Source organism: Chlorella variabilis, assembly GCF_000147415.1.
Source record: "Chlorella variabilis unplaced genomic scaffold CHLNCscaffold_17, whole genome shotgun sequence".
Lineage (NCBI taxonomy): Eukaryota > Viridiplantae > Chlorophyta > Trebouxiophyceae > Chlorellales > Chlorellaceae > Chlorella > Chlorella variabilis.
In genome coordinates, this window is record NW_005435071.1 from 396,696 (window position 1) to 421,613 (window position 24,918).

The 24,918-nt window shown below is 67.9% G+C and overlaps 6 protein-coding genes across 6 annotated transcripts in view; 4 read left to right on the forward strand and 2 right to left on the reverse strand.

The window, feature by feature from the left end:
- Positions 1 to 2,389: 2,389 nt before the first annotated feature.
- On the forward strand, positions 2,390 to 4,973 carry CHLNCDRAFT_136695 (hypothetical protein; the record flags this gene model as incomplete). Its single annotated transcript, XM_005845485.1, has 3 exons — positions 2,390 to 2,542; positions 2,935 to 3,939; positions 4,173 to 4,973. The coding sequence occupies 3 exons, from the start codon at positions 2,390 to 2,392 to the stop codon at positions 4,971 to 4,973; spliced, it is 1,959 nt and encodes a 652-aa protein (XP_005845547.1).
- A 418-nt stretch (positions 4,974 to 5,391) lies between these two features.
- On the reverse strand, positions 5,392 to 6,898 carry CHLNCDRAFT_58524 (expressed protein). The gene is made up of 4 exons (XM_005845594.1): positions 6,642 to 6,898; positions 6,243 to 6,492; positions 5,825 to 6,093; positions 5,392 to 5,628 (listed from the first exon to the last, which is right to left on the reverse strand). The coding sequence occupies exons 1-4, from the start codon at positions 6,754 to 6,756 to the stop codon at positions 5,555 to 5,557; spliced, it is 708 nt and encodes a 235-aa protein (XP_005845656.1). The 5' UTR covers positions 6,757 to 6,898; the 3' UTR covers positions 5,392 to 5,554.
- A 183-nt stretch (positions 6,899 to 7,081) lies between these two features.
- On the forward strand, positions 7,082 to 9,749 carry CHLNCDRAFT_136697 (hypothetical protein; the record flags this gene model as incomplete). The annotated part of the gene is made up of 8 exons (XM_005845486.1): positions 7,082 to 7,217; positions 7,394 to 7,468; positions 7,687 to 7,827; positions 8,024 to 8,233; positions 8,433 to 8,511; positions 8,631 to 8,902; positions 9,020 to 9,421; positions 9,619 to 9,749. The coding sequence occupies 8 exons, from the start codon at positions 7,082 to 7,084 to the stop codon at positions 9,747 to 9,749; spliced, it is 1,446 nt and encodes a 481-aa protein (XP_005845548.1).
- A 1,068-nt stretch (positions 9,750 to 10,817) lies between these two features.
- Positions 10,818 to 12,713, forward strand: CHLNCDRAFT_136698 (hypothetical protein; the record flags this gene model as incomplete). Its single annotated transcript, XM_005845487.1, has 9 exons — positions 10,818 to 10,866; positions 11,113 to 11,215; positions 11,412 to 11,469; positions 11,589 to 11,772; positions 11,893 to 11,969; positions 12,070 to 12,130; positions 12,312 to 12,414; positions 12,515 to 12,558; positions 12,679 to 12,713. 9 exons carry the CDS (start codon positions 10,818 to 10,820, stop codon positions 12,711 to 12,713), a joined length of 714 nt encoding a protein of 237 aa, XP_005845549.1.
- An 857-nt stretch (positions 12,714 to 13,570) lies between these two features.
- Positions 13,571 to 21,211, reverse strand: CHLNCDRAFT_58525 (hypothetical protein). Its single transcript, XM_005845595.1, has 25 exons — positions 20,922 to 21,211; positions 20,413 to 20,663; positions 20,098 to 20,208; positions 19,740 to 19,880; positions 19,427 to 19,564; positions 19,188 to 19,267; positions 18,842 to 18,996; positions 18,536 to 18,678; positions 18,225 to 18,320; positions 17,935 to 18,068; positions 17,614 to 17,769; positions 17,258 to 17,405; positions 17,029 to 17,118; positions 16,836 to 16,900; positions 16,467 to 16,641; positions 16,161 to 16,280; positions 15,880 to 15,987; positions 15,615 to 15,704; positions 15,220 to 15,451; positions 14,949 to 15,055; positions 14,740 to 14,784; positions 14,474 to 14,560; positions 14,114 to 14,299; positions 13,823 to 13,962; positions 13,571 to 13,629 (listed from the first exon to the last, which is right to left on the reverse strand). Exons 1-25 carry the CDS (start codon positions 20,986 to 20,988, stop codon positions 13,593 to 13,595), a joined length of 3,102 nt encoding a protein of 1,033 aa, XP_005845657.1. The 5' UTR covers positions 20,989 to 21,211; the 3' UTR covers positions 13,571 to 13,592.
- A 238-nt stretch (positions 21,212 to 21,449) lies between these two features.
- Positions 21,450 to 24,918, forward strand: part of CHLNCDRAFT_136700 (hypothetical protein) — a gene marked incomplete at both ends in the record, with an annotated part of 4,930 nt that continues 1,461 nt past the window's right edge. Inside the window, 10 exons of the mRNA XM_005845488.1 lie at positions 21,450 to 21,546; positions 21,706 to 22,332; positions 22,531 to 22,623; positions 22,870 to 22,995; positions 23,192 to 23,274; positions 23,486 to 23,643; positions 23,782 to 24,031; positions 24,260 to 24,395; positions 24,584 to 24,684; positions 24,837 to 24,905. Of these exons, the coding sequence (XP_005845550.1) occupies positions 21,450 to 21,546; positions 21,706 to 22,332; positions 22,531 to 22,623; positions 22,870 to 22,995; positions 23,192 to 23,274; positions 23,486 to 23,643; positions 23,782 to 24,031; positions 24,260 to 24,395; positions 24,584 to 24,684; positions 24,837 to 24,905 (1,740 nt within the window). The remainder of the gene's footprint in view (positions 21,547 to 21,705; positions 22,333 to 22,530; positions 22,624 to 22,869; positions 22,996 to 23,191; positions 23,275 to 23,485; positions 23,644 to 23,781; positions 24,032 to 24,259; positions 24,396 to 24,583; positions 24,685 to 24,836; positions 24,906 to 24,918) is intronic.

Genomic DNA, 24,918 nt, shown 5'->3' on the forward strand with positions numbered 1-24,918 from the left:
TCGCACTCAGCAGGCCCAGAAAATGCATGGGCTGGCCTGGGCAGCAATGCTGTGGTTTTGTCAGGCACAGCAGAACACGCTGACGGCAGGGCAGACCCAGGAGGTGGTGCAGGGCACTGCTGCCAATGCTGATTTGCATGCCATCCCGGTTTGGGGACCCTGACACCCTACTGAATGAGGCCCTGGGAGGGCAGGCCCAGAAAATGCATGGGCTGGCCTGGGCAGCAATGCTGTGGTTTTGTCAGGCACAGCAGAACACGCTGACGGCAGGGCAGACCCAGGAGGTGGTGCAGGGCACTGCTGCCAATGCTGATTTGCATGCCATCCCGGTTTGGGGACCCTGACACCCTACTGAATGAGGCCCTGGGAGGGCAGGCCCAGAAAATGCATGGGCTGGCCTGGGCAGCAATGCTGTGGTTTTGTCAGGCACAGCAGAACACGCTGACGGGCAGACCCAGGAGGTGGTGCAGGGCACTGCTGCCAATGCTGATTTGCATGCCATCCCGGTTTGGGGACCCTGACACCCTACTGAATGAGGCCCTGGGAGGGCAGGCCCAGAAAATGCATGGGCTGGCCTGGGCAGCAAAATGCAAATGTTGCTTTCTGCATTGCACGTGGGTGGCAGGTGGCAATCAAGGTGCTCAGGGCTTGCACTGCTGCAATTTCCCCGCTTTGGTACACGCTTCATGAGTTCCTCTCTAGCTTTTGTCGCTGCAGGCGAACGTTAATGGCTCCGTTTTCGGTAAGTCAATGCCCAAGGTGCAGCTGCGGTTGGCCGCCTACTCCAGTCTGCCCTGAAATCTCCAGTCTGCCCTGAAATCTCTTCGCATGCGTCATGATTCGCATCTGAGCTTGACGAATGGGGGGAGGATTGCGGCCGGGAGGGTGTGTCAGTTGCGCGCCAGGCTGGACGGTTGCCGCGCGCACAGAGGCCCCCCGGGCCGTTCCAGTAGGCCCCCCACGCCATCAACGAAGCGCACAAGTCGCGCGGGCAGGCGGGGACGCTGCAGCGGGGGGGGCGGGGGATGGCGCGGCGCGATGGGCGCTCGGGGAACGCCGCCCAAAGGCCCCTGAGTGCGCGCAGGAGGGGAGTCGGCGCGGCGCGGCGCCGGGAACGGGGCGGGGAACGCGGGCCCCGGGGGCGTCCCCCCACCGTGTTTTCCCCCATCCTGTCAAACTCAACAGAAGCCCTCATCTTGTGTATTTGCCCTGGACCTGCCAGCGTGCCCGCCAAGTCTCCTACCTTCTCTACTGTTGCACATGCCACATGCATACCGTTGCTACACCTGGCGCAAGTGCGCACATGGCCCGACTTGCTTCATATTCATTGCATCGCCTAGAATCAATCATATCTCTGTTTTCTGCTAGCGCCAGCATTTGCATGTCCCTTTCAGCAGTTTAGCTTTGCCTGGATCATCTTCAAGGAGATGATCTTGCCACGCGGGGCGCTCAGCTGACGTAGCCGGCCCAACCCGTTGCTAAATTCAACCTGGTTACTCCTGCATTGTGCCGCCACGATTTGCATGTAATATCCAATAATTATCACCACCTGGGCTGCATGGATGCGCTGCTTGAGTGCAGCGATGCAGCGGCAGCAGGCCCTGCCAGTGGTGGCGGCGGGGCACTGAAAAGGCATATCCTTGGCAGCGGGCTTCCGCAGCCAGGGGCTGCCCCAATTGGTCATTGGAGGCGAAACATGCTGTTTGGAATGCATTTAGGGCTTGCATGCAGCGGATTTCACGTTCGCAAACCCCGCGGCCCGCGGCCCCGTACGAGAGCAAGTCGGACCCAGAGCGCTCCCAGGGCCGATCCCGCAGTGCTGCAGCATCTCTGGCATGTTCAAGAGATTCAGCGCGAATGGCTCAGTGAGGCGGTACGCTGATTCTCGTCATGGCAAGCGTAGGGGGTTGGTGGTAGCTGGGAGCTGGGACGCGGGAGGCGTGACGATTTGATTATACGTCAAGCCGCCGCCTAAGAAAGGCGGAGAAGGCGTTTTCGATCTATTTACCGCTTCTCTCTGGGCATTGCCCGCCCTCCTGCACAACAGGTGCGCACCCCCGGTTGCTGCGCTTGCCCTCCTGGCGGGCCTGGCGAGGGTTAGCCGCCTCCCTGCATGCCGCAGCATGCCGCAGAAGTGTGTGGACAGCAGCACAATTGCTTCTTTGCCCCCAGTACAACGGTGCCAGCTTCCCCGCCATGCTGCGCCGTCGGCGGCGGATGGGCCATGCCGCCACCGGCGCTGCCCGCGGCCACCGGGAATGGCGTGACCGCCACTCCTGGCGCTTCATGCACATGCACAATGAGGGTAACTGACCCTGTGTGTCCGCCCTGGCATGTGCAGGAGCCCGTGCCACCGTCGCCTCCGACAGCTCGCTCCGCCCCTGCGGGTATGCCTGCTGGCCGCGCCAGCAGCTGCTCCCATCCCAGACTGAAGACCCCCAAGCACTCCAGCGGCGGCAGCCAGGCCCAACAGGGGTCTGCGCCGACCCGCACATGCCGCGTGCCGGGCTGTAAAGAGCCGCTAGACCCGGGGTACAGCGAGGTGAGCAGGGCAGGGCGGCGCTGCCAGGCGGGCTGCCGACCCTGCGCCAGACTGCGCCGCAGCGCGGCGCCTGATACCTGCCACAGCCAGCGCTGTGAGGACCTTCATGTGTTGGCATGCGAGGAAGCCAGCCCGCGCGCATGTCCTCACCCCTGTACCTTCTGCGCTGCACCTGTACCTTCAGAAGTACCGCATCTGCGTCCTCCACAAAACCTGCGACACCTTCCGCATCGACGGCAAGCTGTGCCGCTTCTGCCAGCAGGCAAGGAGCCTCGCAGCTGCCACATGTACCTCCGACGCCAGCCAGGCCGCCGCGCCCACACACCACGCCCGCTGTCTCTGGCCCCCCTTACTGTCCCCCCAGCCGGCCTGCCCTCCCCCTCCACCTGCAGTGCGGCAAGATCCACACCCTGGATGCGTTTGATGAGGGCAGGCACAGCTGCCGAGACAGCCTGGACCGGCACCAGCGCAACCGCCTGGCGCGCCGCCACGAGCGGGGCCAGGCCTCCAGCCACCGGCGGGCAAAGCAGGATGCGCCAGTCAAGCAGCAGCCGGCGTCAGAACAGTCCGGGCGTCGGGAACAGCAGCAACAGCAGCAGCAGCAGCAGGAGGCGCAGGAGGAGGCACAGGAGCAGCCAGCCCCGCTGCTGGCGCCTGCGCCAATCCAGCAGACTCCTCCTCCTCCTCCTCCGCAGCAGCAGCAGCAGCCAGCGGCAGCGGCAGCGAGGCCGAAGCGTAGCCGCGCCTCCGCCCCTCTGCCGGCTCGCAGCGAGGCGCTCAGCGCCTCGGCATCAGCGCAGGGCGCCGCGCCAACTCGCTCATACACTTCTCCCACCGCCCAGCGCTCGCCCGGGCAGCAGAAGCAGCCCCCGCGGCAGCAGCGGCGGCAGGCGCCCGGCCCCGAGGCCGCCGCCCTGGAGCAGCAGGACTCTGTGGCACTGCCGGGCCTGCCCCAGCTGGCGCAGCTGCTCCCCATGCCGGCGCCCCCGCCGCCGCCGCTGCCGCTGCCGCTGCCGCTGCCGCTGCCCGACGCGGAGCCACGCCGGCTGGCAGGCCCAGGCTGGCAGCCGCTGCGCCAGCAGCACCAGCACCAGCACCAGCTCCAGCAACACCAGCAGCAGGGGACGGTGGTGGAGGTGGCGGTGCGGGTGCACTCGACGCCCTGGCAGCACCAGCCAAGCTGGCAGCAGCAACAGCAGCAGCAGCAGCCTTGGCAGCATGTGGCGCAGGTTCCGCTGCCACCACTTCCTGCACCGCCCCAGGCCACAGAGGAGGAGCAGCATCTTCCAGTGCCTGCCGACCTGCCGCTCCTCTCCGTGATGGTAGAGGGCGGCAGCGACCCGAGCCCCTCCCCACACCTCGTGCGCCAGGCCCTGCAGCTGCTGGAGCATCCCGAGGTGAGGTGGCAGGCCTGGCGGCGGAAGTGTGCCTCTTGGTCTCCCGTGCTGGGGCCTTGCCAGCTGTTCAACCCTTGGTGGCCAGCCCAGGTGGCTGCACTCAGCATGGGCCGCCCCAGGCCTGCAACAGCAGGCTCCAGCGGCTCGCGCTGTGCTCACGCTGTGCTCACGCTGTGCCTCACGCTGTGCTCACGCTGTGCCTCACGCTGTGCTCATGCTGCCCCTCCTTGCAGCTCGACGGCTCCGACCCGGAAGGGGAGGTGCCCAGCGAGGATGAGATGGCCAGCATCAGCCAGGAGCTGGGCATCCCGCTGAAGACCGCCGGCAGCACCCCGCGCAGCGTCTCCGCCATCCCCGGCCCCGCCGCCGCCGCCGCGCACCAGCCGGGGCTGCCGCCGGCCAGCCAGCGCGAGCGCGGCGAGGCGCGGCAGGGCGAGCCCGCGACCAAACGGGCGCGGGTGGAGGGGAGCGCGGCGGCGGCGTGGCTGGCGCGCAGCGCAAGCGCTCGCAGCGGCTGGGGGGCGGCGCTGGCGCCGCTGCCGCAGGCGGGCACGCCCACCAGCGGCCTGTCTCCGGCCGCCGCCGCCCTCTCCTCCATCCCTTCGGGCGACTCGTCTGCGCTCACCGCCATCATGCCCCGCGCCGGCTCCTCAGCCCTGCACCCCCAGCAGCTCACCCTGGCACCTGCCGCCTCCTCCGGGCCGTCCCACCCATCCGCGGCCTGGCTGGCGGCGGACGCCCGGCTGCCGCCTCCACCCCCGCTCCCCTCGGCCGCCGCTCCGCCGCCACCCTTCGATCTCCCGCCCTCCAGCGCAGCCCTGGCACCGGCCCTCTCCTCCAACCCAGTGGGCATGCACCTCTTCGACACCACCGGCCTGACCAGCAGCATCAACATCCTGGTGAGGCCCAGCGACCTGCGGGGCGGCCACTGGCAGCACCACGCCCACACGCACGCCTACACCCACCGCCATGCCCCGTCCGCCACCCGCCCGCAGCCTGATGGCAGCGATGGGGCGGAACCCGGGCCGTTTTGACGCCCTGCTGGCTCCTTCCTAAGCTTCAACCAGCATTTCAAAATCCTCTACACACATTCCAAAAACATGTTGCCTGCCCACCGGGCTTGAGGCTTCCATTTTGAAAACCCTTTCTTGACATCGAGCTGCCCCATCCCACTTCCCTAAGCACTTCCGCAAATCCTTTCCACTCTCTCTTCTGCCTTCCTGGCAGCCAATGAACATTAGCATGCCTGTGGCAGCTTCTGTTCTGGCACATTTCCAGCCCTACTAAAGCCTAAAAGCTTTGAGTGTCTACGAGTGTGTTGCTAGCCCATGCCAGCCATCCCCCAACAGTTAATGCCAACCATCCTCTTGCTCCCATTCCCCTTCAAATACACACAGCCTAAACATCACCTCTCCATACCAGCGTGTTCTGATCACGATCGTCACATCAATTGTTCTATTTTCCTAGCGGTTAGCAGAGTATGTACTGCGAGAGCCAAAACAGTCTGTCTAAGCATTGATAAGAAACACTGACACGTGCCGATGTAATAATCATCAAGTGCGCCAGGCCTGGCATCCAGTTGAACGAGCTGTAGCGGAATGGCTGCACGCGCTACTCAGGTGGCAGTCGTTCGCCGCCGGAAGCTGCTCAGCAGGCCCCCACCGCCCAGCCAGGGTGCTTTCCGCAGGCCTGCAAGGCACCACCAGGGCAAAGACGGCGGGTGGAGCTATAGCCCGACAGGTGTCGCCAGGTGGGGCGACGCCCACATGCAACACCCTTGCCCCATGCAGCCTCCCACCCCACCGCGCCCACGACAAAGGCGCCTGCAAGCCGAAAGCCCTTTCAGCCTGCCCACGCAATCCCTGGGTGCTGCCCGCCACCTCACCTGCCACGCCGCCGTCTGGTTGTTGCTGCTGCTGCTGCGCTGCTGCCGCCTGGCCACCAGCCACTGCAGAATGTGCCGCAGCGTCTGAGCAGAGCTGCGCTATCGTGCTTTCTTCCACCCCCGCCAGCCGCAGCCGATGCTGCAGCTCCGCTGCCAGCGCATGCTTCTGCTGCAACTGCCGCTCATGCTCGTGCTCTTCCTCAGGAGAGCCATTGCCGTTGCTGGCCGCCGATTCGGCACGCAGCGCCGCCACGCGCGCCTGCACCTGCCTGCACGCCACGGTAGCCGGGCAGCGGGCAGCGTCTGTGTGCAGGAGGCTGGGAGCAGGCTGCACAGCGCTCAGGCTGCCTCATAGGCGAGCGATGCTGCTCGCGCCATCAGGGCAGGTAGTGACGCACCCATATTCCCAGGCACCCACCTGAGCTGCTCGCTACGCTGCGCCTGCTGCAGCAGTCCTGCATCCAGGGCTGCGTGGGCTGCCTGCTGCCGGTCGTCCATCTCTTCCAGCTGCCGCAGCTCGGCATGCAGCAGCACCTGCAGTGAGTGCGCCTCAGCTGCGGCGGCGCTCGCGGTCTGCTCGGCGCCTAGACGCCGCGCCTCGGCATGCGCCTGCTGCTGCTGCATGCTGTCAATGGTGGCGATCAGCCGCTTGACAGCAGTCTCAGGGCCTGCGGAATAAGATGTCCGCAGCCAGCGCGCCAGCTTCGGCACAGGCAGACTTTTGTCTGTATTGCTGGCTCGTGGCAGGCGGTCGGTCAACGACAGGCGGCGCCAGGCGGAGGTGTGCAGGGGCAGCTGCGCGCGAGCCGCTACTCACTTGGGGCCAAGGCGGCGCTGGGCGAGCAGCAGCTGGTGCGAGGAGGTGTGGAGGCGAGAGGGCGTGGGCTGTCGCCCTGCGCCGCGGCACCAGAGGCTGCCTCGGACGCTGTCATGAATGTAAAGCTGCTGGTAGAGCTATAATCAATGGTCTAGAGGCCTGGCGGTCCGACAGGAGGTGGGCAAGTTGCTGGGGGTTTGTTCTGCGATTCAGGGCAGCCCAGGTTGTTGCACGCAACAACACAGGATTGCGTGAATAGACGAGCAAAGACGGCAGGGCGCTGCATCGGCGGGAAGCGGAAGAAGGCACGCCGACACAGGTGACTCTGGCGGGACGGCGATCACCAATTCAGACGCGCTTTTGATCACAGAACACCTGCACAATCGTGCCGCCGCCTGGCCCGACACTTCCACTCCTCTGGGGTTTGGGCGCTGCTTGCCATGTCGCCAGAGACTCCCCCTAAGGGCGTCCTGCTCCAGGAGGTGGATGACGAGGAGGAGGAGCGGGGGGCGCAGTGCCGTGTGTGCTGGGAGCACGAGTCTGAGGCTAACCTGCTGTCCCCTTGCAAATGCGCGGGTGAGCGGGTATTCCTGCGTCCCAACACACGCGCGGGGCGTGTCGGGGTCGGTTGCCGGTCAGAGGTGCAGCAGGTGCCAGCACTGCCCGGCCGGCAGCGGCGGCGCCCCGCCAGCGCCTTGCCCTGCGCCAGCCAAGCGCCCGACCCCTGACCAATCCCGCCCCTCAACAAGCAGGCACCCAGAAGCACGTGCACCTCAAGTGCCTGCGCCGGTGGCAGGAGAATGTGCAGAAGCGGGACGCGATGGACGGTGAGCAACCCCACCTCCTGGGCTGGTTCCTACACACACCGCACACTCTTCTCCCCCGCGCCTCGTGCCGATTGGGCCGGTGCATCGCCGCTGCTGCAGCACATGCTCCTGCGGAGCTGCATGGTGCTGGGCACTTGCTGGGCGCTTGCTGGGCACTTGCTAGCTGCCTTCCGAAAGCCGCCTGCCGCGCCCCCTGCCCCTGCACTCCTCCCTCGCAGAGCGAGCATTCCGCTGCTCCGTGTGCCGCGCCTTCTTCTCGGTGCCGCCGCCCCAGGCGCGCAGTGGCACGGTGGTGCTGCAGGCGCTACGAGGCCTGGGCGGCGCCATCTGCATCTGCCTGCTGGCATTCGGGCTGTCGGGTGCGTCACAGCGGGGCTTGCGCCACGCGGCAGCCACTCTTTTTACCGTCGCCAGGCATGCGCTGTGCTTCTGTCGTGCAATTGCGGCGCGCAGGACCAGCTGCACGCGCCACTGTGCCGTGCGTCGCCTGTGCGCCTGCCCCACCACACCCACGCCCGGGTCCTCGCCCGCCCCCCACACCCCTCTCTGGCGCAGGCCCGCCCTGGCCGCACCTGGCGCTGCTGGTGCTGCTGCTGCTGGCCAGCCGCAGCCACTGGCTGCCGGGCCTGGCCCTGCTCATGCTGTGCAGCCTGCTGGCCACCATGCACGCCCGCGGCCTGCGCATCATCGTCAGGGTGGACGGCGGCGGTAGGCTGGGGCTGGCACTGGTGCGGCACGGCGCGCCGGTGGCGGGGATCGGACCAGGTGGGGGATCGGGCGGCACCGCATGCACCTGCCTGCCTGCCTGAGCCCGCGGGCAGCCCGTGCCACGCTCGCACGCTGCCCCTTGCCTCGTGGACGCACCCCGGATCCCCGCCGCCGCCGCCTTTGTCTACCCCCGCCTCCACCCCCGCGCCCACTCCACCCCGCCCCCCACACGCATTGGCGCGGCGTCCTGCTGCAGGCGTGCTGCTGGTGGCCTCAGACGGTTTGGACCATTCCATCTTCCGGCGCAGCGTGGTGCTGCTCACCCAGCATGGCAGGTGGGGCGCGCGCGTGTGAGGGCAGCAGGCTGGGCAGTGCCCTGCAGCCAGGGGCAGCCCTATGCGCAGCAGCCGCTGCCGCACCCGACTCCTCGCCGGCGCCTGCTGGCTGTGTGCAGGGACGGCGCTCGGGGCGTGATCCTTACACAGCCGATGCCCACTCCGCCTGCCACAGACAGCCTGCTGGCCGCCGGCGCGCCGGCAGGCGAGGCGCCGGCAGCGCAGGAGCGCGGCGCCGCGGCGGCGGCCGCCGCGGATGCGAGCCACGGCGGCGGCGGCCGCGCCGCGGGCAGCCGGGGCCGGCTGGCTCGCCGCGGCGGCGGCGGCGGCGGGGGCCAGGAGGGCGGGGTGGTGCTCAAGCACTTCTTGGGAGGTCCCGTGGGCATGCCGGGTGCGCAGCAGCTTTGCAATGCAGTGTGTTCGCTGCGCTGCTTGCACCCTCTGTCTGCTCATGCACGTGCCTCCTCATCTTGCGTCGCTTGCTGACCGGCGCCCCGCTCTCCTGCAGGTGAGGGTGTGAATCACGAGGTTGTGGTGCTGCACACCCTGGGCCGTGTGGCGGGCGCCCGCCGCATCCTGTCCCCCGCAAACGACAGCCAGCTGGCGGCGGCTGGCGCCGGGAGCGGTGCCGCAGGCCACGCCGCTGGCGGCGATGGTGACAGAGGCGAAGCCGGCGCCGTGCCTGCCGCTGCCTTCCCCCTCTACGAGGGCGGGAGCATGAGCGAGATTCTGGAGCAGGCAGCAGACGCCACGGCGGCGGCGGCCGCCGCAGCACGCGCGCACTCGTGCCGCGGCGGCCGCCTGCGGCGGGATCACGAGGCCGCAGCCGTGGCGGTGGCTGCGGGCGATGGCGTGCCTCCCGTGCTGCTCTTCCACGGCGTCTGCGCCTGGGCTGAGGGGCAGCTGGAAGGTGTGTGTATGGGTGTGCTGGGGGGGGATCTGCCGTCGCTGCTGGCCCTGCTTCCCGGCCGGGCTCGGCAGCTGATCGTCAGCAGCTCCCATCTCTAGCGCTGGGCGCCCAGAGCCTGCTGTCTGCTGTGCTGGGCCGCACCTGTGCATGCCGCCGTTCCGGCCCCGACTGGCACCCCCTTGACGCCCTGCCTGCAGGCGAGCTGCGTGCTGGCGCCTGGGGGTTCAGCGCTGACCTGGCGCCAGGCGTGCTGGGCCTGCTCAGCCTGCCTCCCGACCAGCTCTGGCAGGCGCTAGCCGACAGCCCCCACCTGGCGCGCGTGCAGTGAGCTGGCCGGCCGACAGGCTGGCACATGCCACCAGCGGTTTTTGCGTGGGTCCAGCCGCTGGCTGTGGCTGTGCGCTGCCCACCTCCCAACCACCTCATGTGCCCCGTGCCCGCTCCACGGTTCAATGCCTGCGGTGCTGACCTGCTGCCGGGCTTCTGTTGCCCCTCTTCATTGTACACTGCCACCCACTGCACATTCACCCTCGTAGCGTTCTGCTAATGAATACGCTGTTGCCCGCTCTATGCCGCTGACAGGCTGGCACCACCACTTGTTGTTTTGCTGCGCTTGCTCGTGTTCCAGGCCGCCTTTTGCAGCGGCACATCCCTCCGTGCCCGTCGTTTCTGTCAATTTTAGTGCAGCCCCTCTAGTTTTCCTCCTGCCGCTCTTTCCGCTTGCGGTTTTCCTTCCTTTGCCGCTCAGTTTCCTCTGGTTGCCAGCTGCCACATTGCACGCTGCCTCGGTTGCTCAGATGCACAGCCTCTCCCCTCTGTGACCACTCTGCCCTTGTATCTCGCTGCTGCTGGGCAACCAACCCAAGCGCGCCTGTACCATGCCTGTGCTGTGTGCCCGCAGCACGCATCACGTTTTTCCCGCACCCGGCCTGCTTAGCGCCTTTCGCAACAGTTTTGCAGTGTAACAGCACAAGGAACTGGCACGGCTGGGGGGCCGGGCGGCAGGCGGTGCAACCCGACCTGGCGCCACCTGTCTCTGGCTGCGCGGTGCCGCACGGCGCAGTTCCCTAGGTGACCGCACGGCAGAGACCTGCCGAAGGGACCGCAACAGCAGCGAATCTTATCTTGCATCAGTCTGCCCTCAGGAAGTGGTGGTAGACTCGCTATGGGAACGCTGCCATTGACGAAAGGCGGGGACGGCGGCGGCGGGTGTCGGTTAGGGCGGGATCCTACCACGTGCGCGGGAGGCCCGCTGCACAGCCCAAAACGTCCTGAGTGGACTCCCGACACCCACCACGCCCTCTCCTGGCGCGTGGGCATCGCGTGCGCAAAATGCGCCCCAAGGTACAAGTGTAGTGCGGGGCAACCATCGCTCAAATCCACCCGCCAGGCCCCAATGCCTGTCATTCCGTCCATTTACTCTGCCGTCCGATACCCTGCACCAGGTGAGCACCTCAGGCAGCCCATCCCTGAGGCTGGCCGCCCATCACTCAGGCCCCAACCTCCCACTCACGCCTGCTGCTCCTCTGCCGGCCAGCCCCGACACTCATGCATGGCGATTCAGGCACTCTGCCGCGCTGCAAATGCCGAAAGCAGCCGCTCCGCAGCCCCCCTGTCCCTCTCCACAACTGCCCGAAGCTGCCCCAAACCATCCCACCAAACGTCTTTGGGCGCTGTGGGGGCTCCCGCAGACCTCCTGGTGACGCCCGCTTGCACCTTGCAGGCCATGATGAAGCCCTTCCCGGTGGCTGTCGCCATCCTGCTCTGCCTGGCAGTTTGTGCCGAGGCCCACTTGTGAGTAGAGCAGGCTGCTGCGGCCTTCCCAGCCTGCCCCGATGCACTCATCGCCGCTCAATTGCTCACCCCAGGGGCGTGTTGGGCGGGTAGTAGGGTTCAGCCCGCCAGCCGGCGCCGCCCGAGGCAGCAGAGTCCCGCCCAGCAGCTGCCTCACGCATCTCACCTGGCTGGAGCCCTGCCCTCCTTGCTGCAGCGGCCGTGACATGCTGGCCGCTTGCAACCCCCAGACCCAGCTGAAGTGCGGCAAGAAGGTACGCAGGGCGCCGCTGATGTGTCGCTCGGCCCGCCCCTTGTGCATTCCCCTGAGCCGCTTGCCCTCGTTGCCGCCCCATCTTGTCTTCAACCTGCATCCCCCGTTGCCGCCCTGCAGTGCGTGAACTTCAAGAAGGACCCTAAGAACTGCGGCGCATGCAACGAGAAGTGCAAGAAGACCTTTGCCTGCATCAATGCCGGCTGCTCCTGCCCGCCCTGGAGGCCCCAGCTTTGCACTGACACCTGCATCAGCGTCCAGACCGACCCCTTCAACTGTGGCTACTGCGGCAACATCTGCCCAAGTAGGACCGCCGACAGCTGGCCCTGGCCCGCCGTGCTGAGCTGGCGGTGCCGGCACCAGCTCCCCTGCCCCTCCCGGCTCTCTCACCAAGCGCTGGGCTCTTGCTGCCTTGCGTTTGCAGGTGGCAAGTGCGTCAAGGGGGCCTGCGTTGGCGGCGACGATGCCTGCGGCCCCTACTCCCGCCGCTGCGCCGGCAAGGTGCGGGCGGAAGGCGTCCTGCCATCGCCCCGGCTGGGCGGGCGTGCCCACTTGCCGCATGCTCAGCCTCAGCTGACACATCTTCTCTCCTTGCCTGCAGTGCCGCAATGTCATGACTGACAGCAAGTACTGTGGCAACTGCGACACCAAGTGCTCTGGCGGTGAGTGGCGGGAGAAGGGCGCGCCTGTGGTCTCAGCTGAGGCCGCCGGGTTGGAGTGATTTGTGCTTGTGGTCCGCTGGTGGGGGGGAACCTGGTCCACGTCCATGGCAGGCAGTGCCCTTGCTTGCCCCCGGGCCTCTAACGCGCATGATGCCCCGCCCCGTTGCGGCCCTACTTGCAGGCACCATCTGCAAGGGCGGCGGCTGCGTTTGCCCCCCCCAGAAGCCGAACATGTGCTCCTACAAGTGCACCAACAAGATGATCGATCCTCTGAACTGCGAGTGGTGAGCGCCGATTACCAAATCGTGCATGCACCGCGAGCAGCCCAAGTTGCGCCTGGGCCGCATGGCCCACCACTTGCCGCCTTGCTCCCGCCCGCTGCAGGTGCGGCCACGACTGCACCCAGAAGGGCAAGTTCCCCAACGCCAGTGAGTGCTGCCGCCCTGCCAAACCACTCGCTGTTGCCATGCGTCGTTGCTACCCCCCCAGTGCTGCCCCGCCAGGACCCCAACCGTGCGGGTGCCTCTCCGCCTCCCCTCCTGCTGCAGAGTGTATCCAGGGCGAGTGCTTCGCCTCAGGCTGAACCACCCGCGCACCGCTTCTCTGAAACATTGAGGGGGCCATCCAATGCGCGGCATGTCTGCAGCCCTGGATGAGCAGCTGTGCGTTCCCTTCCATTTTGACCTTTTTTCTACCCATCCGCTGTCCCATACCACCTCTGCCTGTGTGCTTCTGCCCGTGCCCGTTTTGTCAGGCCATCAGTTTGATCTGTGATCTGTAATCCATTCTCTACCTAGCTAGTGCATCAATTCATGTTGAGCAGTACTGAGCGGTGGTGGTGAACAGGGTATGCATAAGATGCGACAGTACGGTGCATGCATGCTGGACTGGCTATCATCATCACCTACCACAGCAGGGCAGCAGAACTGCTGCTGCGCAGCATTCTCTTCCTTTGGCACTATCTCCCGCGTCCTAGCCAACTGCACCAACCTTCCACCGCCCAGAAGGGATCGTTCTGAGAGCCCGGCCTGCTGCATCCTCCTGCTCGGCAACATGAGTGACAGCAGAATTACACCGAAGCCAGGGCAACACAATTAATTGGGCGGCGCGCTGCCCATTAATGACTCAGGAGTGGCAGGGGCCTGGCAGGAAAAAATATAGTTTGTGGTGCTGCCAGCTGGAAGAGGTGTGGCAAGGGAACAACAGGTCACTCCGTTTCGCTGGGACAACAATGGGGGCATGTGCTGCCCTACCTAAGGCCTGTGTCTCAAGGCGTGTCGAATAGAACAGACAAGAGCGCACAGACAAAGGGCTGAAGTGGGACGAGTCGAGCGGAAAGATGGAAAATGATTGAGTGCGTCAGGATTGGGGGAGGCGCCAGCTGTGGTCGCTGCCGGTCGCGGCGCATGAGGGGGCTAGACGTCGGCTCGCTGGGGCGGCGCGGCCGCTAGGGGCTGCCGGCTCAGAGCGAGATGCGGCGGCTGCCGTGGCGCTGGATGCTGCATGGCAGGCGGGAGGGGAGCGGGCACGAGGGTCAGCCCCCGCTTCTTGCCACCACGATTCTTCCCACCCCTTGTCGGGAGTCGCAGAAGGGGATTCCCAGCTCCGCCAGCCATTACAGGCCCCCGCAATACACACACCCCGCGGGTCCTCTCGCACCCCCTCCCAGCCCTGCCCCGGGCAGGAACCCACCTGCGCGCCGAGGGCGAGGCGTTGCTGCTGCGCGGGCTGTACTCATCAGAGCCCAGGTCGGAGGCGGAGGCGTCGTCCTCGGTGGCGGCGGTGCGCGCGGAGCGCTGCGCGCCCCAGGCAGGGTCCACGCCCGCTCCCAGCTGCAGGGGGCGGGGCAGGAGGGAGGGAGGGAGCAGCGGGGCAGGGGTGAGGGCAGGCCAGGTGCGCGCTGGTACGCCGGCGGCACAGAAAGGGCTGGGGGCTGCGTGCTGCCTCTCAATCTCCCTCCCTCCCTCCACCCACTCCCCTCACCCTGTCCGTGATGGAAGTGCCTGCGGAGGCGGTGACGTGGATGTCGTATGTGTCGCTGTTCTTCTTCTTGAGCGACAACGCGTCGCGGGCGGCCCGCGCGATGCGCTGCTTGCCCTTGCGGTTGCGAAGGCGCCAGGAGATGCGGCGCCAGTAGTACATGACGATGAAGATGAGGGAGCCAAACACCTGCAGGCAGGAGGGTGGGGTGGGCAGGGGGGATGCCAGGGGGCGGCGAGCTCAGCGTTTCACAGCTCCCGCTCCCTTCCCCGGCATCACCCAGCTGCACCCTGCGCGCGGCCTGCCCCTCCCAAGCTGCCACTCAGCGCCGCGCCGGCCCAGTGCAGCCCTCAGGGCGCGCACCTGCATGCCGGTGAGGAAGGCCAGGAAGGTGAACTGGATGGTGAGGTAGTAGGTGCGCCCGTACTCGGTGGTGCACGACACCTCGCCCTGCAGGCAGTACAGGAGGGGGCAGTACAGGGGTTGGTGGGCTGAGGGGCAGGCGACGCGGCTGGCGCGGCAGGGGCTGGGCAGGTCGGGAGCGCTGCCGTGTGCGCTGCCAGGATGCGGCAAGGTGGGCAGGCAGGCCCAGGCGCATGCCACAGCAGGGAAGCTGTGCGGGCGCCCACCTCCGTCTCGTTCACTGCCGGCGGCAGCTTCAGCATGCTCAGGCTCTGCGGGCGGGCAGGCAGGGGCGGCGCAGCCAGAGTGGGGCGCCGGCCAGCCAGGGAGGGCGGCAGGCAGGCCAGCCAGCCACAGCTCCCACAGCAATACAGACAGCAGAGGGCGCGTGAACGGGTGCCTCCTGCCAGCCACAGCAGCGTCCGACCCCGCCCACCTCGATTGTCTTGTTGATGTTGATGCCTGCCGAGTAGTTGAGCCACTGGTCAAAGGTGGGCAGCGCGGAGGGCAGGGAGCTGAACACCTCGCCGCTCTCGGCCAGCACTGCGGCGAGGCAATGCGGGAGGGGCAGGCAGTTTGCCTGGCACGGTGAGACACGAGGGCTACAGGGCGCGCTATGCGCAGGGTGGGGTTATGGAGAGCTGCCAGCCGGCCAGCGAGCCAGAGGCGCAGCGAACCAGCAGGGGGCGGGAGGCGCGGCGCCGCACCCGTCACGCTCTCGCCCACGCTGGTGTTGGACTGGGCATTGCCGCTGAGCAGGATGGGGTAGGCCTCGGGGAAGTTGGGCAGGCCACCGAAGGGGTACTGCGGGCCGCCCTTCTCCACCATGGCCTGCGCCGAGTACACAATCTGGCCCACCGCCTGCGCCAGCTCCGCGTCCTGGTTGACCTTGTCCGCCACGATGTTGCCGTACTGCGCGCTGGGCGCCTCGGAGCACACCTGCAGGCGGCAGGCAGGGGGGGGGGTGGGCAGGCAGGCGGCCTGGTCGCGCTAACAGCCGAGATGGCGGCTCAGCAGCGCCTACGCCTGCGCCGCGCACAAGGCCAAGTCACAAGGGCAAGAGGAGCACCAGCACCAGCACCAGCGCTGCCCCTCGCCTCACCTCCCACTCCAGCGCCGACACGATGTTGACGACCTGGGCGAAGATGATGTTGGAGGTGAGCCAGGCGATGAGCAGGTAGGTGGCAAAGGCCTGCGGGGGAGGGGAGTGGGGTGGAGCGGGGGGGAGGCGGCGTGGGCTGCTGTGCAGCGCAGCATGCCCTTGGGGCGTGCCAGCAGGTTGCCAGCCACGCCAGCATCAGCAGCAAGCAAGCAAGCTGGCTGGGCTTCCACCAGCCCTGCCCGCTCCCAGCCCCGCCTGCCCCCACCTTGAGCTTGGTCTCCTTGATCTGGTTGTGCGCCTTGATCTGGTTGATGTCGGTCAGCTTCTCGTGCACCTTCATCATCGCCTTCCAGAAAGACTTGCTCTCCTTGGTCTGCGGGGGGAGGCGGCGGTGGAGGCAGGCAGGCGGGGTGCAGGCAGGCAGGCACGTGAGCCACGGGATGTATGCATGCATGCACGACCGAAGAAGGCCGCCAGCCGCTGCTGCGCCCTGCGACCGGGCCCGCGCTGTGCCGCCGCCGCCAGGCGCGGCCCCAGGGCGCGTGCCTGGTTTGCGTTGTACACCAGCCCGCTCTTCATGAGCCCCTTGGCCTCAGTGGTGTCGCGCTTGGTGTCCAGGTTCTTGGTACCCCAGGTGATGTCGTCGGTGTTGCAGAAGGCATTGACCTGCATGGGCGGGCGTGCCGGGCAGGGGCAGCGCGTGGTGGGATGGAGTGAGATGGGTGGGGCAGGCAAGCAACGCAAGGGGCAGGGGCACGTGCCGGTGCGCTGGAAGCTGAGCGGGCGCAGCGCCAAGCCACGCACGGCATACCCATGCTGGGGTGCTCCTCCCTCCCCCCTGCCCCAGCCCACCTGGAGGATGTTCCAGAAGATGGGCTGCATGAACCAGTACTGCAGGCCCGCCCCCGCAAACGCCATCATGTCGCCGTGGAGGAAGCCGGTGACCAGCATGGATCCCAGCGACAGGATCACGCCCAGGCGCGCCACGGAGCCAAAGATCTCGCTCAGGGAGTAGTCGACCATGTACCTGCAGGGGGGGCGCAGGAGGAGGGGGAGGGATAGGTGGCATGGCCAGGCTGGGTGAGCATGCATGCGTGGGTGGGAGATGCGGCGAGCGAGTGCGGCATCAGCAGGCACAGGCGGGGGTGGGGGACCACCGCTGCTGGCGCTGCCCAGCAAGGTGCAAGCAGGCAGGGCTGCCAGCTGGGCGGGTGCTCTCACCAGATGGTGATGCCTGTGAAGGCGGCCATGTAGAGCATGAAGTAGACGGCGCAGAAGAGGTGGACCTGGAGGAGCATTTAGAATAGGGGCAGCGGCAGGGCAGAGTGAGCGTGTCTGCATATGCACAGTGGGACAGGCAGGGCGTCAGGCTGGCAGCTGCACACAAGCAGGGCGCGGCGCAATGCGCGCGCACCTTTTCCACCGCCTCTGGCTTGTTTTTGAGGTTGACGATGACTTCCACGATGATGAGGAAGAGGTAGACCATGGATAGGATGCTGCCAATCTGCAGCAGCAGGGGGCAGGGAGGCAGAGCGCAAGGGGTCGGCACAGCAGGCGTCGACGAGCTGCGCGTCTGGCCAGAGAGCTGGCCGGTCCGCCCAGCCTGCGGCGGCTCGGCTCGGCGGCAGCCCAGGCAGCCTCACGTTTTCCAGCGTGGCGGAGCCGTTGAAGAGTGCCATGAAGAGCTGGTACAGGATGGTGTAGAACACACCGATGCCGAACCAGGTACCGGCAAAGGTCATGATCATCAGGTACACAAACTCCAGCGACAGTACCGCCTTGCGCAGGAAGCTGCGGTCGGTGGAGGGCGGCAAGGGGCAGGAGCAGGGGGGCACGGGGGCCAGCGGTGAGGTAAGCACGAGGGCAGCTGGGTGAGGGGCTGGCCGGGCAGCCGCCGCTGCTGCACAGTGGCCGGCAGCGGGCAGCCGCGCGGGCCGGCTGGTCGGCGCAAGCAGGCAGCAGCCCAGCTCCAGCGGCGCCCAGCCCGACGCCCCCCCACCTGTGGTGGCTCTCGCTCCAGATGCGGGACCAGTTGGAGAGTGTGTAGATCATGGCAAAGAAGGTACCGTTGAGCCAGCGACGGCGCTGCTTGATCAGGCCCGCAAAGCCCGTCACGGGATCCGCCTCGGCCACCGCCTCCTTGATGTATTCCAGGCTGCAGGAGGCGGGGGGCAGGGTCAGGAGGAGGGAAGGACAGGAAGGATCAGTGCTGAAAGGGGGGCAGACCGGCAGCCGGTATGGCCCGCTGCAAGCCGAAGGCGAGGGTGCGTGCACGTGCGTGGCGGCACCAGCCAGCCAGCCTGCCACGCGCCGCACTCACTAGTACTTGCTGTTCTTGCGCGCCACAATCTCCAGGCACAGCACGCGATCCTCCGCCAGGTACATGTTGGCCTCAAAGGCGGAAAGGTCGTTCTGGGAGTAGAGGCCGTAGAAGTAGCGGCGCAGCGGCTCGCCCTGCGGCGGCAGGGGCAGGCGGGAGGGCAGGCAAGGGAGCGGCGGCGGGCATGAGCATCACAGGTGCCTGGTGCCAGGCGCCGGGCCAGGCTGGCAAGCCAGACGGCGAGGGTGGGGGCAGGCAGGCCGGGGCGCTGCAGCGGGCCGGCGTCGCACCTCCACCGCGGCCCAGCGGAAGGCGGAGAAGGCACCGGGCAGCACTGTGAGGTAGCCGCAGATGGACTCGATGGGCTTGTTCAGCAGATGGGACACCTGCGGGGAGCAAGCGGTGGCGCGGCAGGCTGGAACTCAGCTACCAGTGGACTGAGGCGTGCCTGAGGTGTGCTGCACAAGTACAGCGCCATGGCGGGCATGCAAGCCTGGAAAAAGGCGCTGCTGCGGCACAGGCGCCCCAGCCAGCAGCCCCGCGACAGGCAGCGCCAGGGAGGCAGGCAGCGCTGGGCCGTGCACCACCATGTATCGCTCACCTTCCACTCCATGTACTGCACACTGGTGAGGAAGTTGCGGTACGGCCGCTCCACCCGCAGCTCCCCCGTCAGCCCGCCGCACCAGGGGTTGCGCTTGAAGTGGGCGTACGTGTTGCGCAGCGCAAAGGGCATGGGCTTGGTGCCTGCGGCAAGGCGGCGGCAGGGGGCAGCGATGGGTTGGTGGGGACACTGCTGGGAGCAGCGCAGCGCAGCGCAGGGCGGCAGCCTTCCCTTCAGCATTCCTCTTGAGCCCGCAGGATCCCTGGCTCCCCTCGCCGCCTCTCCCCGCCGCGCCCCGCCGCTCACCCGCATCAAACAGCACGCAGTAGTCTGGCTGCAGCAGGTAGGCGAAGCCGTCAAAGAACCAGCAGTGCGAGTCCAGCTTGCCCCGGTTGGTGGTCTTGGTGGTGAACATGATTTGCAGCGGCGGGTAGCAGTCCAGGCCCGCGTGCTTCTTGTACCTGCGGCAGGGCGGGACCGCGGCAAGGCAGGCTGGCTCAGCATGATGGACACGCATCGCAGGGGCAGGCTTGTGAGCTGGCTGCCCGGCAGGCGAGGGGCGAGCGTGGCCTGCGGCTGCATGCGCCAGCCAGCCAGCCAGGCAGCAGGGCACAGGCAGCAGGGGAAGGCGGGGTGGGGGCAGGCGCTGCACCTGGCGGTGTACTCGAACATGTGCATGGACACTGGCAGGCCCACCGCCTGCTCCTGCTGCAGGTTCTCAGAGTAGAAGCCCTGCACGGGGAGGCAGGCGGCAGAAAACAAGGGCCAGACCCGGCTCAGAAACCTGGGAAGCCAGGCAACGGATGCGAATGCACGGCAGGGCCATGGGCGGGGGCCATGCGCGAGCAGGGAACAGCATGCCGAAGGGCTGCCGGCCCCGCCGCCCCTCACCGTCACGGTGGAGCCGGCCAGCACGGAGGAGTCGCAGTGGCCCACGCCGTCTTGGATGATGGCCACCGCCACCTCCTGCCAGTCCAGGCCGTGCTTGTTGCCGTCGCGGCCGTACTGGCGGTACAGCACCTCTAGGTTCTGCGGTACAGGGGCGGTACAGGGTTCAGGGGCAGGGGGATTGGCTGGGCAGGAGTGCAAGCGGTTGACACGAGGAAGCAAGGGAGGGGTGCAGGCAACCAGCCAGCAAGCTAGGTATACGCAGCCACTCGTGCCGTCTAACCACCTCCCAACCACCGCCGGGCCTCCGCCCCACCTCGCATATTCCCAGCAGCGTCTTGCCCAGCGTCTCCTGGTCCTCGTTGTAGAGGGTGACGCAGATGAGCAGCTTGATGTGGCGGCTGAACTTGTGCTGCACGCGCAGGCTGTAGCCGTCGCTGCCAAAGTCGCGCGCGTCCTGAAAGGGGGAGCGGGCGAGAAGCACGCGGGCGAGGTGGGCAGGCGAGGGACGGCAGGCGGCGGCGGGAAGCGGCGATGTCGGCGAGGCAGCGGCGCACGGCGGGGCCGGGGAGCGCCCTGTCGAGCTCTGGCGCCGGCTGCGCCAGGCGCTGGGGTGCGCCGGGAGCCCCACGGCATGCCAAGTAAAACAATTTTACAGTTTTATGGCGGCGCACCTCTGTGGTGATGGGCGTGTAGCGGCAGAAGGTGTACTCCACAGGGTCCGCCACATCCACGTCCTCCCACAGCAGGTCGCGGTACACCTCCGGGGCCACGGGGTAGTAGACCTGAGGCAGGGGGAGGCGGGGAGGCAGGAGGGGAGGAGGGTATATGGGAGGACGAGTGGAGGAGGGGCGAGTGGAGGCGAAGAGCGCGGGAGCGGTGAGAAGGCGGGAGAGCAGCAGCCGCTGCACCGCAGCGTCCCCCGCCGGCCTCGCGGCCTGCCACGCGGGTGGCGGCGCCCACGCGCGCCGTGGCGCCCCACGCCGCACCTGGCTGTCGGCGCGCAGCTGCTTCAGCTGCTCGTAGTACTCCTTGGCCGACACCAGCGGGTTGCCCGTGGCGCCCGCGGGCACGTTGCCGTGCAGGTACTTTTCGTACGTGGACGGCAGCGCGGCGCCCTGCGCGCCCAGCAGGTTTTGCAGCTCGCCCAGGCGCTGGTCCAGGTGCGCATAGTACTCGGTCTGTAGCGTGGGCTGCACATCGAAGTCGGGCGTGACCAGCACGTCCTCCAGCTTGTCCTCTACGGGCGGGGCCGGAGCGGACACAGGCGCGGCGCGGTGAGCGGCGGGGCGGCAGCAGCGGCTGTGTCATGTGGGGAGCCATGCAGCGGCGCCGCTGCGTTCAAGGGGCTGCCAGCGATCCTGCTGGGGTGCCGCAATCGGGCAGCGGCGCGTGGGGGGCGAGCCGGGCGGCCCTGACCCTAGCCGGCCAGCCCCAACCACCAGCCATGCTGCAACTGCTGCCTGGCTCCCTGGCCGCCTCCTGCCCAGCCGCTCACCGTCATCGGACAGCGATGGGTCAGTCAGTGCCCGGGTGGGCATGATACTCGGCGCATAGGAGCTCATGGCCGCGCCAGGCGCCTGCCGGCCAACAGCTGGTGGCCGCTGAGCGCAGCTGTGTGCAGCAGCTGCCGGGCTCTCCTCCGAATGCCAGAGGAGGCTTCTGTTAGTGGGCTGTCCACCGGGCTGGCTGCAGGGTACACACGGGCACACCCCAAACGCGGGTGGTTGGGAGGAAGGTGCTGCCGCGCCCACAAACCCCTGAAGCCTATGCCAGGCTTGAGAACAGGACGAGCGGGGGCGATGGGCCGGGGACCAGGGCAGCCGCCCTTCTTCCTGCCTAACGACTGATGAGCTGGCAGGGATGCTCCCCTTCCTGGCCCTGCCCACCCCCGCAGCCATCGCGACACATCCAAGCATTCGAACTTGCTGGCCATGGCTGCCTGTGGGGCCTGAACAGACAGCCCACGACAGCCCCAGCAGTTGCATTGGCCCGCCGCGGGCAGGCGCCGCAGCGGCCCGGCAGCATGCAGCAGCGCAGCAGAAGACGAGGACAGCCTGGAGGCTGCGCCCTGGCCGCCCTGGCGCTGGCCTGCCTCGCCCTGCTGCCCTCGCCGGCAACCGGTGAGCCCCACGCTGCCTCGGACGCCCGCCGCTGACTGCCCGCAGCCCCTGGCAGTCGATCTGTGGAAAACTCGGTGCCCGCCGTCGCCTGCGCCGCGCCCTGAGCAACCGACCCAACTGCCCCCGCCCCTGCCGCCTCCCGCCACCGCCGCCTTGCAGCCGTCAACGTCGCAGACTTGCTTGCATCCGCCAGCAAGAAAGACTCTAGCATCACGGCCACAGTAGTCACGCCCGTGGCCACCTCCGCCACGCCCGTGGACGCCGCGGCGGGCGCCGGCGGGGACGCCGCCGCCTCCGGGGATTCCGCCGCCACCACCGGCAGCGCACTGCAGGCGGGCGGCCTGTCGGGCGGCCTCGCCGGCTCCGTCTTCGGCGGCGGCTTTGCGCAGGCGGAGAGCCCGCCGCCGGCCTCGCCTCCCGCGCCACCAGGCATGGTCATCCTGGACCCTTCTTCCGTCGACAACACCATGCAGTTTTACTCCGTCGCCTCCTCCGACGCTTTCCTCGCCGTGTTGGCCGTCGCCAACGCCCGCAACTGCACCTCCCCCTGCTCCTCCATCTCCGTGGAGGCCGACATCACGCTGGCCGCCGACCAGACGCTGCTGGTCAACAACACTATGCTGATCCAGGGCGCCTGCGAGGGCGGCCGCGCCTGCAAGGTCGACGGCGGCGGCGCCACGCAGCTCATGCGCGTCTCGGGCTTCTACGCCTTTGCCGACGTCAGGAACCTGGAGTTTGCAAACGGGGAGCACAACTCGGCCGCCAAGGGCGTGTTTGGAGGAGCAGGTGGGCGGGCTTGGCGGCCGAGGTGACTGTGTGTGCGGCATGGCGCCTGGGCGGGATGGGTGCAAGGCTGGGCTGGATGGGGTCCCCGCAACGGACCGCTGTGGGGTTGGAGTGCACGGGGCAGGGTTTATGCCGGCCTGTGGGTGCCAACCTGCCTGCTGCCCGCCTTGCCGCCCGCACGCCGCCCCCGTGGCGCAGTTGAGGTGTTCCAGCTGGGCAAGGCGCTCTTCTCCACCTGCAAGTTCACCGGCAACAACGCGGGCCAGGGAGGCGCCGTGGCCATCTACTCTGGTGGGTGCCCACGGCAGGCGGGCCGCCAGGCACGGGTGCAGGGTGCTGTGACGCAGCGCGGCGCGGTGCAGCGCGCCGCGAGGGCGCCCAGGCGGGACGTGCTCCCGCGCTTTGCGGCACGCGCTGTGCCGGCTGTTGCCTGCCTGACCTCCGGCCCTGTGGCCGTGCCGCCGCTGACGCCCCGAGCGTGCCATGCGCTTCGCTGTACTGTGTACTGTACTGTGTACTGCGCTGTACCGCGTGCAGGCGGCTCCGCCAACTTCACCGACTGCGACTTTGTGGAGAACAGCGCGCAGAACGTGGGCGGCGCCATCTCAGTGGGCGGCGGCGTCGGCGAGGCCAGGCGCTGTGCCTTCATCGGCAACTCTGCGGGTGAGCGCCGCCGGCTGGCCGGCCATGGCGTCCTGCTGGCTGGATGCCGCTGGCCCGGCTGGTTGGCTGCCTGGTGTGGCTGGCTGCCGGCGCCGGGTTCGCCTGACCGTGTCGCCTGCGCCGCTGGCCTGGCTGTGTTCAGCTGACCTCAGCTGTCGTCACCCTGCTGCCCGGCTTGCTGCGCCTGTGCCTGCAGGCCAGGGCGGCGCCGCCATCTCCATGGACGGCTCAGACACTATGACTGTGGAGGACTGCACCTTCACGCAGAGCGAGGCTGGGGTGAGCCCAGCCGACGCCACGCTGCGTGGGAGCGGCGGCAGCAGGGCCGGCGCTGCACTGGGCACGCCCGGTGGCTGCGCTTGGGTCCAGGCAGCGTGGGACTGCAGCCAGCCAGCCTGAGTTTATTTGTTGGGTTGCAATTGCCCCTGCCGCCGACCTGGCCCCCGCTGACCTGATCTGTGGTGTGTGTGCCTGCCTGTACTGCCTGCAGTACGGGTGGGGTCCCGACATCTACCTGCGGTACTCCACCCTGTCCCGCCTGTACATCAGCCCGCCAAACACCAAGGCCGGCATCGAGCCCGCCGAGGCCGCCAATTTCTACTCCCAGCCCCCCTCCCCTCCCACCCCGCCGCCCTTCCCCAACCCAGCGTGAGCGCAGAGCGCAGCAGCTGCCTGGCCTTGCGCCCTGCCCGCTGCTGCTGCTGCTGCTGCCACTGCCTGCTGTGCCTGCCCCTCGGCACTGCCCAACCTCCCGCCCTGCCCTTGCCCCCGTGTGCGCGTCGCCAGGCCCCCGCCACCGTCGCCGCCCCCCGCGCCGCCCACCCCTCCCCACCCCGCCCCCAAGCCGCCCGCGCCCAAGCCGCCGCCCTCCCCGCCGGCCCCGCCCTCTGAGGCAGTTGCCGACGAGGCCCAGCTGGCGGCGGCCATCCTTGGGCGGCAGAGCAACATTGTGCTGCAGGGGCACATCGTGCTGACGGGGCGCTTCATCAACGGCACCAACCTGCTGCCAGACCTGCTGGTGCCAACCACCATCACGGTGAGCTTGGCCTGCACTGCCTGCCTGGCCAGCCGGCTGGCTGGTGCTGTGGGGACACTCGCCACAGCTGGGACGACAAATAATCGAAGGCTGGGGCGACCGCCCTCCATACGTGCCAGCCCAGGGGCAGCGAGCGGCTGTTGTGCTGCGCGGGTGCGACTCTGCAGGCTGCGCTGGCACCCCAGCGCTGCTGCCCCGGCCCAACCCGGCCCCGCCCCTGCCCTGCAGGGCGCGTGCACCACGCTGGGCGGGCTGTGCATTCTGGATGCCAAGCAGCTGGGGCGGGTGTTCCACGGCGCGGGGCCCTGGGTCAAGCTGACGCTGGCCAACATCCGCATCGTCAACGGCAACTCGCGGGACGAGTGTGAGCTGGCGCTGAGCTGGCGCGCACTGAGCTGGCAGGCTGTGGCTGGCGGGCCGTGGCCCTTTCCACGCCTCTCCTTCGTCCCCTCAGCTTCCCCACTCCCAACCACCCTGCCTCCCACCGCTGACTTCCTGCCATCCATGCTGCTGTCCTGCCCTCTCCCCCGCCTGTGCGCCGCCCGCCTGCAGCCGGCGGCGGCATCCTGCTGGAGGGCGGCGCCAGCCTCAGCCTCACCAACTGCGCCTTTGAGCGCAACTGGGGGCGCAGCGGCGGCGCGGTGGACGTGGCGGTGAGCGCGGCAGCGCCGCGGAAGGCGCCGGAGCTGCTCGCTGCACGGCGCACGCTGCCCGAGCTAGGAGGATCAGAGCAGAGCATCAGGAGGTGTTGAGTTGCCCTCTGGTATTAAGCCCCTCTCTGCCCCGCCCCTGTCCTTCCCTACAGAACGGCAGCGAGATCACGATCCTTGGCAGCACCTTCTACAGCAACAAGGCGGGGCTGGCTGGGGGCGCGGTGCGGGCCCAAG

Coding starts and splice junctions, on each gene's coding strand:
- CHLNCDRAFT_58524 (XM_005845594.1), bottom strand. CDS start 6,756: ATGACAGCGTCCGAGGCAGCCTCTGGTGCCGCGGCGCAGGGCGACAGC. Junction 6,493..6,641: donor CAGCGCCGCCTTGGCCCCAA/GTGAGTAGCGGC, acceptor CTTATTCCGCAG/GCCCTGAGACTGCTGTCAAG. Junction 5,629..5,824: donor ACCAGACGGCGGCGTGGCAG/GTGAGGTGGCGG, acceptor GGTGCCTTGCAG/GCCTGCGGAAAGCACCCTGG.
- CHLNCDRAFT_58525 (XM_005845595.1), bottom strand. CDS start 20,988: ATGAGCTCCTATGCGCCGAGTATCATGCCCACCCGGGCACTGACTGAC. Junction 20,664..20,921: donor CCCATCGCTGTCCGATGACG/GTGAGCGGCTGG, acceptor CCCCGCCCGTAG/AGGACAAGCTGGAGGACGTG. Junction 17,406..17,613: donor TGGAGCGAGAGCCACCACAG/GTGGGGGGGCGT, acceptor CACCGACCGCAG/CTTCCTGCGCAAGGCGGTAC.